This window comes from Aegilops tauschii, chromosome 1 (assembly GCF_002575655.3).
Source record: "Aegilops tauschii subsp. strangulata cultivar AL8/78 chromosome 1, Aet v6.0, whole genome shotgun sequence".
NCBI lineage: Eukaryota > Viridiplantae > Streptophyta > Magnoliopsida > Poales > Poaceae > Aegilops > Aegilops tauschii.
In genome coordinates, this window is record NC_053035.3 from 68,770,622 (window position 1) to 68,783,643 (window position 13,022).

The 13,022-nt window shown below is 45.6% G+C and overlaps 2 protein-coding genes across 2 annotated transcripts; both read right to left on the minus strand.

The window, feature by feature from the left end:
• Nucleotides 1-6,602: 6,602 nt before the first annotated feature.
• LOC109745526 (GDSL esterase/lipase At1g09390) lies at nucleotides 6,603-8,058 on the minus strand. The gene is made up of 2 exons (XM_020304655.4): nucleotides 7,674-8,058; nucleotides 6,603-7,584 (listed from the first exon to the last, which is right to left on the minus strand). Exons 1-2 carry the CDS (start codon nucleotides 7,912-7,914, stop codon nucleotides 6,719-6,721), a joined length of 1,107 nt encoding a protein of 368 aa, XP_020160244.1. The 5' UTR covers nucleotides 7,915-8,058; the 3' UTR covers nucleotides 6,603-6,718.
• Nucleotides 8,059-8,309: 251 nt separating this feature from the next.
• On the minus strand, nucleotides 8,310-12,016 carry LOC109745525 (shaggy-related protein kinase alpha). The gene is made up of 13 exons (XM_020304654.3): nucleotides 11,818-12,016; nucleotides 10,894-11,075; nucleotides 10,717-10,809; nucleotides 10,563-10,622; nucleotides 10,179-10,451; nucleotides 10,007-10,081; nucleotides 9,844-9,900; nucleotides 9,622-9,762; nucleotides 9,484-9,534; nucleotides 9,259-9,354; nucleotides 9,101-9,184; nucleotides 8,850-8,952; nucleotides 8,310-8,761 (listed from the first exon to the last, which is right to left on the minus strand). The coding sequence occupies exons 2-13, from the start codon at nucleotides 11,008-11,010 to the stop codon at nucleotides 8,679-8,681; spliced, it is 1,233 nt and encodes a 410-aa protein (XP_020160243.1). The 5' UTR covers nucleotides 11,011-11,075; nucleotides 11,818-12,016; the 3' UTR covers nucleotides 8,310-8,678.
• Between the last annotated feature and the right edge of the window lie 1,006 nt (nucleotides 12,017-13,022).

The window sequence follows — 13,022 nt, forward strand, 5'->3', positions numbered from 1 at the left end:
TCAAAGATGTTGCACCATTCGCACACTGTTAATCTAAGATGTTAATCACTTTATCCTTCGTATGCCCCACATAAGTTGACCAACCTTGATGCATCGGTTCAACAATCACATAAGTTCAGGAATAGCAATAACTACTCAAATATTGTATACTAATAGCGAGTTCCAGCTAAAAAAATCCTTGAGCAAAGTAAATCAGGCCATGTATAGTTTTGACTATCCATTTGGCTTAGCCTTCGCACACATACAATATATACTTCATGATCCATAGCCTTTGTGCTAGTGAGTTGCTCTTCTATATCGCTTTTGTACACTTTCACATACCTTGGCTCATAATATTTTATCCAAACGTGGAAGCAACAAATACTGTCAATAGTAATATTTACATAATATAGGACTTCAAAATTTATAAAGTATAATTTTATGTACCGGTCAAATTCCTTTTCCAGTCTGTAAAATGCATTCCTCAAGATTTTCATGCTTTATTTTTGCTGGCATCTTTGAGCGCGGTGTATCAAACATTAAATTACATTTCACTTCAATAGAAATCACTTGTCTATGGGCAATATCGGAATAAGAGAAATCACCAATATTAATATCTCCAGGTTTAGTACTTTCTATGTGTTTGTAATACTATTTGACCTTCTTGTACAAGTTTAAACCAAATTTGTAAATATTCTCTTGTACGAATAATATATTTGATGTATTAAATCTACGATCATCCTTGTCATCAATTTTCACACTTACATCACAGCCTAGCTCATATTTAACAATTGACATATCTGTATTTAAACCTGCAATGTAATTATTAATTAAGACACATTCTTGTTTGTGCAAACATGAAGTTACTCATAAAAATGACACTTTACCATTTGTCTTCGTCAACACACTTCCCCCTTCAATGCTACTCCAACATTTGATTCAACTATTTCAATATGTTGTCTTTGCTCGGAACTTGTATTGTTACACGTTGAAGCTTGATCTGCAACACCAAGAATATCTCAAAGACATTTAAAGTAAAAGTCACAACAAAAAGCAGCGCACAACAGATATTACATTTTGAAACAGCATCAGCATTACTCACCACAGAAACTTGTTTCAGGGAACTCGATAAACTAACTAGTTAAACAAGAAAAGAATTATTATATAATATCAATAATTTAAACTCGAAGACAATATAGAATACCACGTTTTCCTGTGACACTTGTTCGCTTATTTGCCCATTCATGCAGACATGTAGAGCACCTTCTTTCAGTGCAACACATGAAAGATCTCTTTCACGTTGAGAACACTTTATCTATAAACTCAGTATGTTGTCTCACTATGTGATCCTTCTTGATATTCCACTCATGGCTTCTTTTAGTGTGCCTCAGCTCGAATTCTTGAGTTACACTATGTCTCCCCTTTGAAAGATGTTATAGGTGGTAAAATAAATAAACTAGAACTAGAACATCTAAACTATAAAAATGAACATTTACCTTTTCTGGATAGGTATCTCTTATGTGATCACTGAACTTTCCATTCAAAGTATGTGGCGGAATTGTCATATCTAAGCACTGCTCTACGTTCTTCAAAACCACTTCAGAAACTCTAATATTTCCATTTGTATTGAGTGAATGCTTTGGCTCGATACACCGTTCTTTCGGTGCAAGCATTGTACTTTCAAAACTTTTCACCTTCAAAGTAAAATTTAGTGTCAATCACTAAACACAGTTGTTTTATAAAAAATGGAATTACGGTAATAATTTAGAGCTTCAATCGGTATAGTTGCACATCAGATTTGCTTTAACATTAGTACTTATGATATTTAATCTATGAATAAATCAAAATTTGCACAATTGTTAAGTTTCATTAACATTTTATTCGCAATTCAGTTATATAGCATTAAATTTCAGACCGGTTAACCTAAATCAACTCTTTATACGTAAATAAAGGTACTTCCACTATTTTTGTTCACACTGCAATATTCCGGATCATAATCTTGCATTATATTGAACGTCAATATCTCCAACAATGCCACAACAACAGCATTCAAGTACTATTAGTGTTCACAACAAAAGACGAGTACAACAACACAAAGTTAAAAATATAAACATGATCAATAAGATTCAAGTAGTATTAGAGTTATTATTCTAATGAGTCCAAACAGTCACACAACACAATGATTTTGACATGACTAATTATAAAGTTAAACTAATAATAAATATATAAGAGAAGTACTACGTCAAGTTTAGGTTTCATTACATGTAACTTGCCTTTAAATCTTCATAAAATATAGTTTCAAGCCATGTAACTTATTTTAACACCTTTTACACACATATAGCTAGTGCCACTATTTTCAGCCGCATCGTAAGATTGCAGTCCGTACAATTTCATATTAGAAAGACTCAATATATCGGACAAAAATGTTGCTCTAGGATAACGACTGAGTACAACAAACAAAAGGAAGTAAGACAAGCTTCAAAGATGAGAATCCCCAACTATACGACAGATTAAGAGCCTGTAACTGAAGAAACAGGATCGTAAGCAAATATATAAGAAAATGAACCATTGCGGCCGAATCTGTACCTTTTTGCCCCAAATATGTTGTTCTGGGTGTTGATACCTTCGAAGGCCTTCAGTTTATAAGGATAGAAGATGATCTCTTCCCTTTCCTCGTTTGAAATTATGCTTAAAGGTGGATGTTCTTTTTCAAGGGACGGGAAGATAAGAACGAACAAGAACTAAGAAGAACAACAGAACAATGGCATAATGAATCAATTTTGCTCATCCGTCCTATATATATGTTTGTTCCCGTTTTTCACTGTTAAGGGACCCACGGAATAGGTATCAGACCCCACACCAATAGGTATATCGGCATGATCTACAAATGCATTACGCACAAAAACGAAAATCAAATTGTGCCTATACATAACCCATTTCGGGAATCATGGCACAAATTGGCGGCACAGGATCCACATGCCCCCGGACATGTGTGCTATAAATCCTCTCCCCGATAAACAAATAGAGTAACACCGCGCTTGGAACGAGTGTAAGTTTATACACCCGTATTTATTTTGCAGATGTACATTACTGGTCAGTATTTGATTTTCGCCTGGAAACGAAACAACGCGTCAAGGCTTGTATTTTAATCCGGCCAGATATGAGGGGAAACGATCATCTAAGCGGGGCCAAATGGGTATGCATTGTCCTTTTATATATAAAAAAGTATACAATATCGTCTGTTGTGCATGTGAAATCTGAAGATGTAGGTTACCCATGATTGGTGTTGATCTCGGAATTTGTATGACCTCGTTGCAACACACGATATGTAACTAGTTATCAAGAAAAGGTCAATGTAATCCAGACCTAGCACCACAGCAACTTGCTCTAAATTTCCAATTGGACTGGGAAAATAGACAATTGCAAAGTCGTGGCCGAGAGCACATGCATGCTCACGTTCTCCATTTAGGACAAACTACATGTAAACTCTCAATATTGAGCTACATCAGCATACAAACTAAGATTCAAGTCAACTCAATTCCCCACTTGTCACTCCCAATACCTTTTACAAAATTATTTTTGAGGAAACGTAGGAGTCCTACTTTTTATTAGTTAAGAAGAGTAGCGGGCAAAGCCCAGAAATTACATGGGAATACAAAGGATGAGAAGAAATAGATTGCACTAGTTAACACCACACAAAGAGAGAAAAGATAAGCTAGGTCGAGGCGACAACAGGGCAAGGGCCGAAAAGGAAAAAGAAAAACCAGAATGCCACCATCTTCTATCGTCCTCACGAACAGGAGTCTGCACAAGAACACCAATATCCATGATGCGTCAAGGCTATTGGCGCAGCCGAAGTGCAACGACCAACCGAGTCTAGACCCCGCCAAAGAGTCACACACAGCCAAGGCTTCATCACAACAACAGCTCCGCCAGCAAAGTCGAAGGCCATCAAGGAGCGTCCACACCCTGATCGCTTCACCGTGCGCACCGGCCACCGTGATCGCAGAAGGAAAACTCCGGCAGCACCGATCCACACTAGAAGATGACAACAATAGTGAAGAATAGCAATCAAACCAGCACAAAAAACCAATAGTCCATGGACGACGTGTCAGACAGCCAGCACGCAAAGGCGCTCCAGACCGATTCCTCCCAGGAGGGGAGCGATACTTGAAGCGCCGCCATCGACAGATCTAGATGGATCTAAGGTTTCCCTTGAGACTCGCATACAAAGAGGAAGTATCGTAGCTCCACCAAGCCATGCCTTCATGGAGGTGAGTGGCACCCGAAGGTGTCGCCATCGTCGGTTCTATCTTAGAGCTGGAATAGGGCTTTCGCATGGACCCAAACTTCTGCAAGCATCACGAATGCCACCCTCCACCAGAATACCATGTGCCACTAGAGAGGTGACCAACACAGACCCGCCAACCCCAAACGAGCTGGACGCCAGAGCCCGGATCATACCTGGCCAAACGGGCCGGCCCGGCCCGGCACGGCCCTTCGTAATCGTGCCTGGCCCGGCACGGCCCGCCAGGGCACGATTACTATACGGGCCGTGCCGTGCTGGCCCACGTGCTGCGCCCTCAGGCCCAGGCACGACCCAGTTAGTAAACGGGCCGGCACGTTGGCCCGTTTAGCACGGTGGGCCGCATATTTTCAGTCTATTATTTGACGCACTGAGCGTTTTTAGCCTATTTTTACATGTTGGGCCATATATAGATGTATAAAAAATAAAAATAAACTTAATCGGGCCGTGCCGTGCCGGCCCGCGTGCCCAGCCTCCAGGCCCAGGCACGGCCCAGGGCATGCCGCGTGCCGGGCCCGGCCCGTTTAGCCCATGTCGTGCCTGGCCCAAGGCAGGCCGTGCCGGCGTGCTCACGGGCCGGCCCGAAAAAACCGGCCCATTTGGCCAGCTATAGCCCGGATCCATCAAATGCCGAGCTTCCCCATAGCTCAACACGCAACCAACCGACTCATTATAGCCACCGCTCCATATCCAGGCGCTACACCAAGCGCCCACCGTCGCCCTAGCCTGACGCTGTCCATGCGAGCACAGTAGGCCACCGTCACGGCCGATAGATCTGAGCAGCAGAGCACCTCTTACAATATTATTAAGACAGGTGCCTTGGCTTTTCATATAACTTTTTTAACAGAATTTTTTCATATAAACTTTTTTGCGGAAAAAACTGCCGATCTATTCATCAAACATCATGAAGTACAAAAAACACCTCATCTTTTTGAGCAGGACACAAACCCTAAACAGATTAAAAAAAACACCTAAAAACAAAAGCATGAGCCCTCCCGATGACAAGGGCTGAGATCCACCACTCCTCCACGACCCTAAGACCATCGGAGTCAAGGCAGATCACCGGCGGTGTCGGCGGAAGGCGGGGAAACCGTGAACGCATGAGATTTGTTGAATTTTTTCATATAACTGATCCCACTTAAAAACACACCCACTAGGCCAGTACAGCACGTACAGACGCATATACGCACGACAAGTGAAATTTGAAGCCTTGGAGCTTGAAAATTGGGAAACTTGGCATAGCATAAGTGTTGTGGTGTGTGCTTTTCCAAACTAACCTAACCATCCCTCCTCTGAATTTCATGGGGGTGGGGCCCACCCTCCCTAAACACCAATCATAATCCTCCACATTGGTTAGTACGTAAACTTGCATAGTTACTTTACGTAAGTCTAGCATTGTTCATAGAGCATCTCTAGCAGACCCCGTATACCGCCGACCCACAAAACTCGTTTACAGTTCGCGGGAAAACGGCTTTGCAGGCCGGCTCGGGCGGCGGCTGAGCAGACCCCGCATAGCGGAACCGTTTTAGGGTTCCGCTATGCGGGGTCTGTTCGGCCGCAGCCCGCGCCAACCCGTAAATCAGATGGGTTTTTATCTGAATTTGACACATATGCAACATATTCAGATGGGTTTTTATCTGAATTTGACACATATGACACAACAATGCATATCGCATCCGAAAGCACAAGCACAAGTACTCACCGGCTGCTCGGGGCGGTGGCTCTGCGGCGGTCGATCCCGGGGCGGCGACGGCGACTCGGGGCGGCTCGGCTCGGCGGATCCGGGGAGTCGGTGAAGCGGCTAGGTGGAACCGGGTGAGGGGCGCCCCGGCGGCGTGATTCCGTCCGCAGATATGGCCGGAATCGCCGGCGGCGGACGGGCGGAACCGATGGCGGGCGGCTGCGGAAGGGGGTGGGGAACGCGCGCGGGCTGAAATGTCCCTCCCGCCAACCACTTTTCTGAGATACAGGGCACCGTCGGGTCGAGGGGGAACCTGTGTTTTCGCAAGTTGGAGGTGGGATTTTACCGCGGCCCTCAAAAATTTTTACGGGTCCAACGCATTTATAGTGTCTGATCGGACCGCTTTTTTCGCACGGACCCATATTTTGACGTTATTTTGCGGATCGGAGCATTATACGTGGTCTGCTAGAGATGCTTTTAGTGAACATCTATTCTCAGTCCCAGTGAATGCATGATATCGTGACATACTCATGCGAGTATAATCTTTTTGTTTGGGAAAAAAAATTCTAAAGCATACTCTATATAGTCCTGAGCAAGTTCCCAACAATTCCAGTAAAAACTACCCGTGGAGCGGATCTTATTAGTAGCTGAGGAAACAACGGTCGAGGTGTACCTGATCCAGTTTTTTGTCTTCGCTTTAATAAATGCTACTAGTACTTACACCTCGACCAAAATCACAAGTGGTCGTGTTCTTATTTGCACAGTGCCTGGAGCTTGGTGCGCGGCTGGGAGAAGTCGCCGGAGAGTATCTTGGAGGCGACGATAGCGTTGGCGTCCTCGGTGTAGTGCACGCCGTCCCAGCTCACGTGCCTCTCCCCCTCCGGGCACGCCGTCGCCGTCGGCTGCCCGCACGTCTTGAGGTTCACGTAGTTGTACGGCGGCCCGCCGTGGCCGCAGCACGCCATCAGCGGCCGCTCGATGCCGTACTGGTCGTGGTTGGCGAACAGGTCGTACTTGACGGCGTACATGTCGGTGCACACCACGCTCGCGCTCCCGCAGTACTCGTCCGCGAGCCGGCGGCACGCTGCGGCGAGGTTGGCGTTGAGCGCCCGGGCGGCGGCGTTGTAGCGGGCGAGGCAGCCGGCGGGGTCAAGCTCGTCGCCGGGCCTCTGCCGCAGCGCCAGCGTCTGCGGCAGGCACCCGATGGGCCCCGTGTTGTACACCCAGAACTTGCGCGCGCCGCTGGCGTACAGCGCCCGGACGGCCTCCTCGACCTTGGCGGCGACAGCCGCGAGCGGGCCACCGTCCGCGACGATCTCCGGCAGCGTGAGGTTGGCAAGGAAGGCGAGCGTGATGTCGTTCTGCCCGACGTCGATCGAGTACACGCCTCCCCGGAAATCCTCCTCCGGTAGCATCGAGCCCTGCCCCAGCGGCCGGAGCTCCCGGGTCCGGTTCTTGAAATGCAGGAACTGGTTCACCTGCGTGGCCATGGTGAACGGGATGGCGCTCTGGTTGCTCGCCACCGCCGCCCCGGCCACCGCGAAGTTCACTCCATCGGTGAAGTTGGGACCCGACGACTCCAGGTACGGGCTCAGGTACCTGATCCCCAGGTTCTCGGCTGCACAGGCATGCGATCGATGGCACGTAGCTGATGAGCTCTGCTTGGATGGAACTAAACGAGCAATGGTTTGGACGCAAGGTACGTACCAATGAAGTCGATGTAGAGGCGGCCGTCCGACCAGCGGCCGGTGGTCCGGTTGAAGAAGCGGCGGCCGGCGGGCGGGCCGAGGTAGAAGCCGTAGGCGGCAGGGAGGGAGCCAGTGTCGGAGTTTGAGTCGCCGAAGTTGAACAGGACGCACCTGCCATCCGTCCTGCGTGGGAGTTCACAGCACTCCAGCGCGACGACGACGGCGGCGAGGGTCACGAGCCCTCGAAGCATTCTTACCATGTTCTCTCGATTAATCAGCTTCGATCTCAACTACTTGCTCCAGCGTTTCCTTATCCTCCTCCGAAGTTGACTATTTTGTAGGTGTCTGGGTCGACTCTTCCTTTTTTAATGTCAACCGATTCTTTGACCAGCTGGATATAATCATACAAATAAAGGTTTCATTGATCTTCTTGCTATGTCTTCATCGATCTCCATGGAACCCAAGGGTAAGGATAAGGGGACTGAGCGAGTACCCCTGGGCGTAGCCACACCTTTTCCTTCTTTTTCTTAAGAGAATGCAGGCCCTCAGCCTGATTTGCTGGGATACAAACACGAGGCAGCAGTATCTACTCAAGTTCAACAACTTAGTGGTTGAGGATTTGTCAACTTGTTCAGTTTGTACCAGATAGCAAAAATGAAAAACTTGAGAGTATCTGACAGAACAATGTGATGAGTACAAATGAATTATAGCCTCGATCCATGAACAAATACTGGACCAAATATTGGCGGTACATAGGGTGCATCCTTCATTGCATAGCACATGAGCTCAGGGGAAAACGGTCGAAACACTTCTCATCTACTTACAGTATCATGGGTGGTTTGTTACATCGGCAGTAGGGGGAAAGAATACATGGCATCGAGGTCTCGGACGAGAAAAGGAATAATAATCACATGTGTCATCGCCTATATCCCGTGTGGCTGCAGACAATCTCAAACTCCTGGGGTTTCTAGTAGACGACAACTGGATTTGTTCTGAACTAAACTTCAAGCAGCCGTCTGGCGGATCACCATCCTACAAAGGCACAGTTCTTCCGAGCATGTTCAGGGATGAGCTTCACCAGGATGTCCATCGGCACACCCTTCAACTCTGTTCAAGTCCAGCACACCAGAGTTGAAGATAAGTAGGGTTATAAACATTTGATTAGTGCGAGTGCTAGTTGATGTTGTAGACTAACCATGGGGCTTAAAGTTAAAGAGGGGAGGAAGAAAACGGCCGTTCGGCAAACAGGTGTTTGGGTCCCGGAGTTCATCGAAGAATGGATGAATTAATGCTTCCAACTGTATCAGGAAAGCAAGTATGAATGTAAGCTACAGCTTGCACAAAACAGCATCCGTTCGAATACAGGGAAGCAAAAGCATTTAATTTAACAGTGATGACTATAAATCAAACTTCTCTAGGAAACAGTATTTGCTCAGCAACACTCACAGCAGTTGAACGCAGGCTTGGTGAATATTGCAAGAGTCTGGAGACAAGATCTACTGCTTCAGCAGGCATTCTTTTATGGAAGATCTGATGGGAATAAAAATAGTAATGTTATACTGAAGCCTTAGAAGCAAATAAAACAGCCAACACAAGGTTCCTACCTTGTGCCATGGGTGAGCTTTGATTTGTGGGAATTTAAACTCCGTATAATTTGGATTCATGCACTTAATTTCTTCTCTTGTAGGGGTACCTAAAACCTGATGGGAAACAATGTAAGTAGGTGTAAATACAACTGAAAGATGGTAACTTCCTTGGAAACAATGTAAACAGGAGCAAATACAATTAAACAGACAGCAACTTCCAGGGGAGAAAGATTGTGAATGTACCTTGATGATTTCAACAAGCTGATCAACACCACTGTCGCCAGGGAATATAGGCTATTAAGAAAGAGAATGGATCTTAGGCTGACAGATCCCATAAGCTGGATAGTTTAATAATCACATATAAATTGTTTGGTCACTTACCTGTCCTAGAAGGAGTTCAGCAAGAACACAGCCAGCAGACCAAACGTCAATTGCCGTTGTGTATTCAGTAGCACCAAATATGAGCTCTGGGGCTCTATAGTACCTTGAACAGATATAGGAAATATTTGGTTCTCCTTTTACCTATCAAAAATAAAAAATAGTTAGACAACATGAAAATGGCAATGTCGTGAAGTGTGAATATCAGGTAATGTATGATCATACCAACACTTTCGCACTTCCGAAGTCACATAATTTCAATTGGTGCGTATGTGGATTCACCTGGCAAAAATAATTTTTCATCAAATCAGCTGGCTATACCAAAAGTAGTGCTTAACTATACATTAAATGCTTCACGAAGTGTTCAATTGATGTGTAATGTACGAACCAGAAGATTTTGAGGCTTGATGTCTCTGTGGCATACTCCAATGCTGTTGTGAATGTATGCCAAAGATCTACATATCTGTTAATTATAATGAATTTAACAACTTATGGTCAGTACTAAGCAGTGCTTGAATAGATTTAACAGATTTTCGGCAGGAAAAGAGCATGAACTTTACCTGATACATGTACAGTTTTGCATATATCAATGGCATGCGTTGGTTCATCTTGTTATAATGCTTAATGACACGATGAGCAGTCTCCGGCACATACTCAAGCACCAGGTTGAGGTAAAGCTCCTCTTTCTCAGTCTTTGAGAAAAAACAATGCTTTAAAGCCACAACATTTGGGTGGTCAAGAACTCGCATCGTTTGCAGCTCACGGTTCTTATATCTCTTGTCTTGAAGAACCTTCTTTATAGCCACCGTCTCGCCAGTTTCAAGACACTTAGCCTATGCAAGATCATTCAGAAAAAGTTGGAGCCATCAGGAATTACTAAATAAAAGTATACACAAATTAACACATCAAGAAACTAAATAATACTGATTTATCCAGTAACAAACCTGGAAAACAGTTCCAAATGACCCATTACCAACCACACGCTCAGCCATGTAGCTAATGGTCTGCAATGCAGATACATAGCTTAGTAGAGAGAAATTATTGAGCTTCGGAGAGGATTGCAATAACACCACTTACTAATATAGATTTTTTACATACCTGTTTTGCTTGCCCATTTCTTCCCTCAATGCTTGTGACTATAATATGGCCTGGTTCCGTCCCATTGCCGTTGACTACTATATCCTCAGGGTCCTGCGTTGTTCAGACACAAAATTAGGAACTGATCACCTGCCAAAAGACATAAAGTGAAGTGGTCATCCAGTCTAGGGAAATTACCCTGTCATCCCTTATGCTCATATTGCCCATCTCGTTCGGAAGTCGGTCGGCATCACCACTAGTACTCGTGTCATTCTGAAAGCGCGAGGAAGGACGCACCACACCAACCGAGGCCATAATGTGGTAGAATTACCCAATAAGAGTTACAGGCTACCGTTCAGAATGCACCGTACTTGGTTAACCTGCAAAAGGCAACATTGCTGTGAGTCAGAAACGTACAGGTAAGTCGATCGCTTAAAGGAGGTGGCCAGGATAATTGTCTAAGGACGTCCACTTCTGGTTGCAGACAATTTCTATTGCTTGATAGGCTTGAAGATGCTGAAAGGTTGTAATTTTACACTCCCGACGCCTTCTCGACTGCCAAATTCCTATCGATATTGGAGAGCCTGTTCTCGGTGGCTCAATCCACCTCTCGTCACAAGCAGGAATTAAACTGTAGTTCCTACATATCATAAAGCTCTTTCTAAAAGTCTGATCACGCAGGGCATACTCGGCAAACTCGATACCCACCGCTAGCTTCCGAAAGCTTGTTGACCAATTCGCGTCTCCTTGCTTGGTACGGTAGGCATATATAGAAATTAAAAACGACACAATTCTCGATCCAGGTCACCATATTTGCATCGAAGCCCGCATCCATCCTCACCAACTCCCCTCCAATCCAAGACATTCAGGATCACCGAGAACCCAGCAGAGGACGCGATCGAGCTCCGAGCCCCAAATTTTGCAAGCCAGAAGAGGGGGGAAAAAAGGAAAACAAACACCTATCATCCGAAACGAGGGCAAGCCATCACCTAAAACGCAGCACCCTAAGACCACCGAACCCTAGAACCACGGCTTCCTCCCTCACGCTCGCGCAAGGACCAGCCGGAATCGACGGATCGGACCCGAACCGGGATAGGATTGATTGATCGATCGATCGATTACCTGCCGGATCAGAAGGCCGGCCTGCCCGACGCGGGGATCCGGTGCGGAATCCGCCTGGCGCGGGGATGAATTTCCCCCCTCCCTCCCCAGCTCCGGCGCGGGACGTGGGGGGACGATCGGAGGAGAGGAGGGGGCGGCGAGCGAGCGAGCAGAGCAAATGAGAGGGAGGGGTGGCAGGGGGGGGAAGAGGTTATAATGCGGAGGAGGAAAAAAAAGATGTGATTAATTAATTAATTGCGTTGGTTCATTTATTACTCGTTGATTAATTAATTAGTAAAACCTGTCCGTTTGACCGTTGAAAGGTTCTGGCCCCGGGGCGCCCTCCCCGTGTCATGTGGTGTGGGGCCTCTTTATCTCTCTATATGTGTTTCTTATATTTTCGGTCCCATTGATCAAAACGTACATAGCCTTTTTTTTTTACCGTAATACAGTTGCAGATGCTCATATACAAGCACATACTACTTGTAGTAGATAGGAATGTCTCCCCCTACTGAATAAATGCACATCCATGTACTCCCTTGGTTTTTATTTACCCCACGCATATTAGTTTTAGTCAAAGTCAACTTTGACAAAATTGTAGACAAAAATATTAACATATACAGTAACAAATCAATACCAATAGATTCATTATTGAATATAATTTCACATCATATAGATTTGTTATGATAAATATTTATATTATTTTCTATAAACTTAGTTATGAAATTTGACTTCGGTCAAACCTAATAAGCAGAGTAAATAAAAATGGAAGGAGTTTTTTTAGAAAAGGAGGACGACCCCCGGCCTCTGCATCTGGACGATGCATACGGCCATTTTATTAATTATTGACACAAGACCTTACAGAGTCATACAACAATAAGCCTAAAGCTACCAAACTAAGCAACATCTGTCGCTATCCCTATCCAGTTGATGTAGGGGCGCTGAAAGTCTTGGCCTAATACCAAACAGACCTCGCAGCCAAACCTAACATCTAAGACTTGAGGTCCCAACCAGGACGCCTGCCGGGTATGGGCACCCATCAGTCTGGCGTGCTTCTCAACCAGGACGCCTGCCGAGTATGAGGCCGCCGCAGCCACCTACCACCAATCCATCTTCAGAGCTGTACCGCTGCATCAACCTTGCCCGGTCTAACTGCCGCCGACGCCACCACGACGCCAGGCAGCGTCACCCTCCTGCGCGAGTCCTTCTCCGCTCATCAGGCGCCG

Coding starts and splice junctions, on each gene's coding strand:
- LOC109745526 (XM_020304655.4), bottom strand. CDS start 7,914: ATGGTAAGAATGCTTCGAGGGCTCGTGACCCTCGCCGCCGTCGTCGTC. Junction 7,585..7,673: donor CCTCTACATCGACTTCATTG/GTACGTACCTTG, acceptor ATGCCTGTGCAG/CCGAGAACCTGGGGATCAGG.
- LOC109745525 (XM_020304654.3), bottom strand. CDS start 11,010: ATGGCCTCGGTTGGTGTGGTGCGTCCTTCCTCGCGCTTTCAGAATGAC. Junction 9,901..10,006: donor TCAAGCCTCAAAATCTTCTG/GTTCGTACATTA, acceptor TATTTTTGCCAG/GTGAATCCACATACGCACCA. Junction 9,763..9,843: donor TCGGAAGTGCGAAAGTGTTG/GTATGATCATAC, acceptor TATTTTTGATAG/GTAAAAGGAGAACCAAATAT.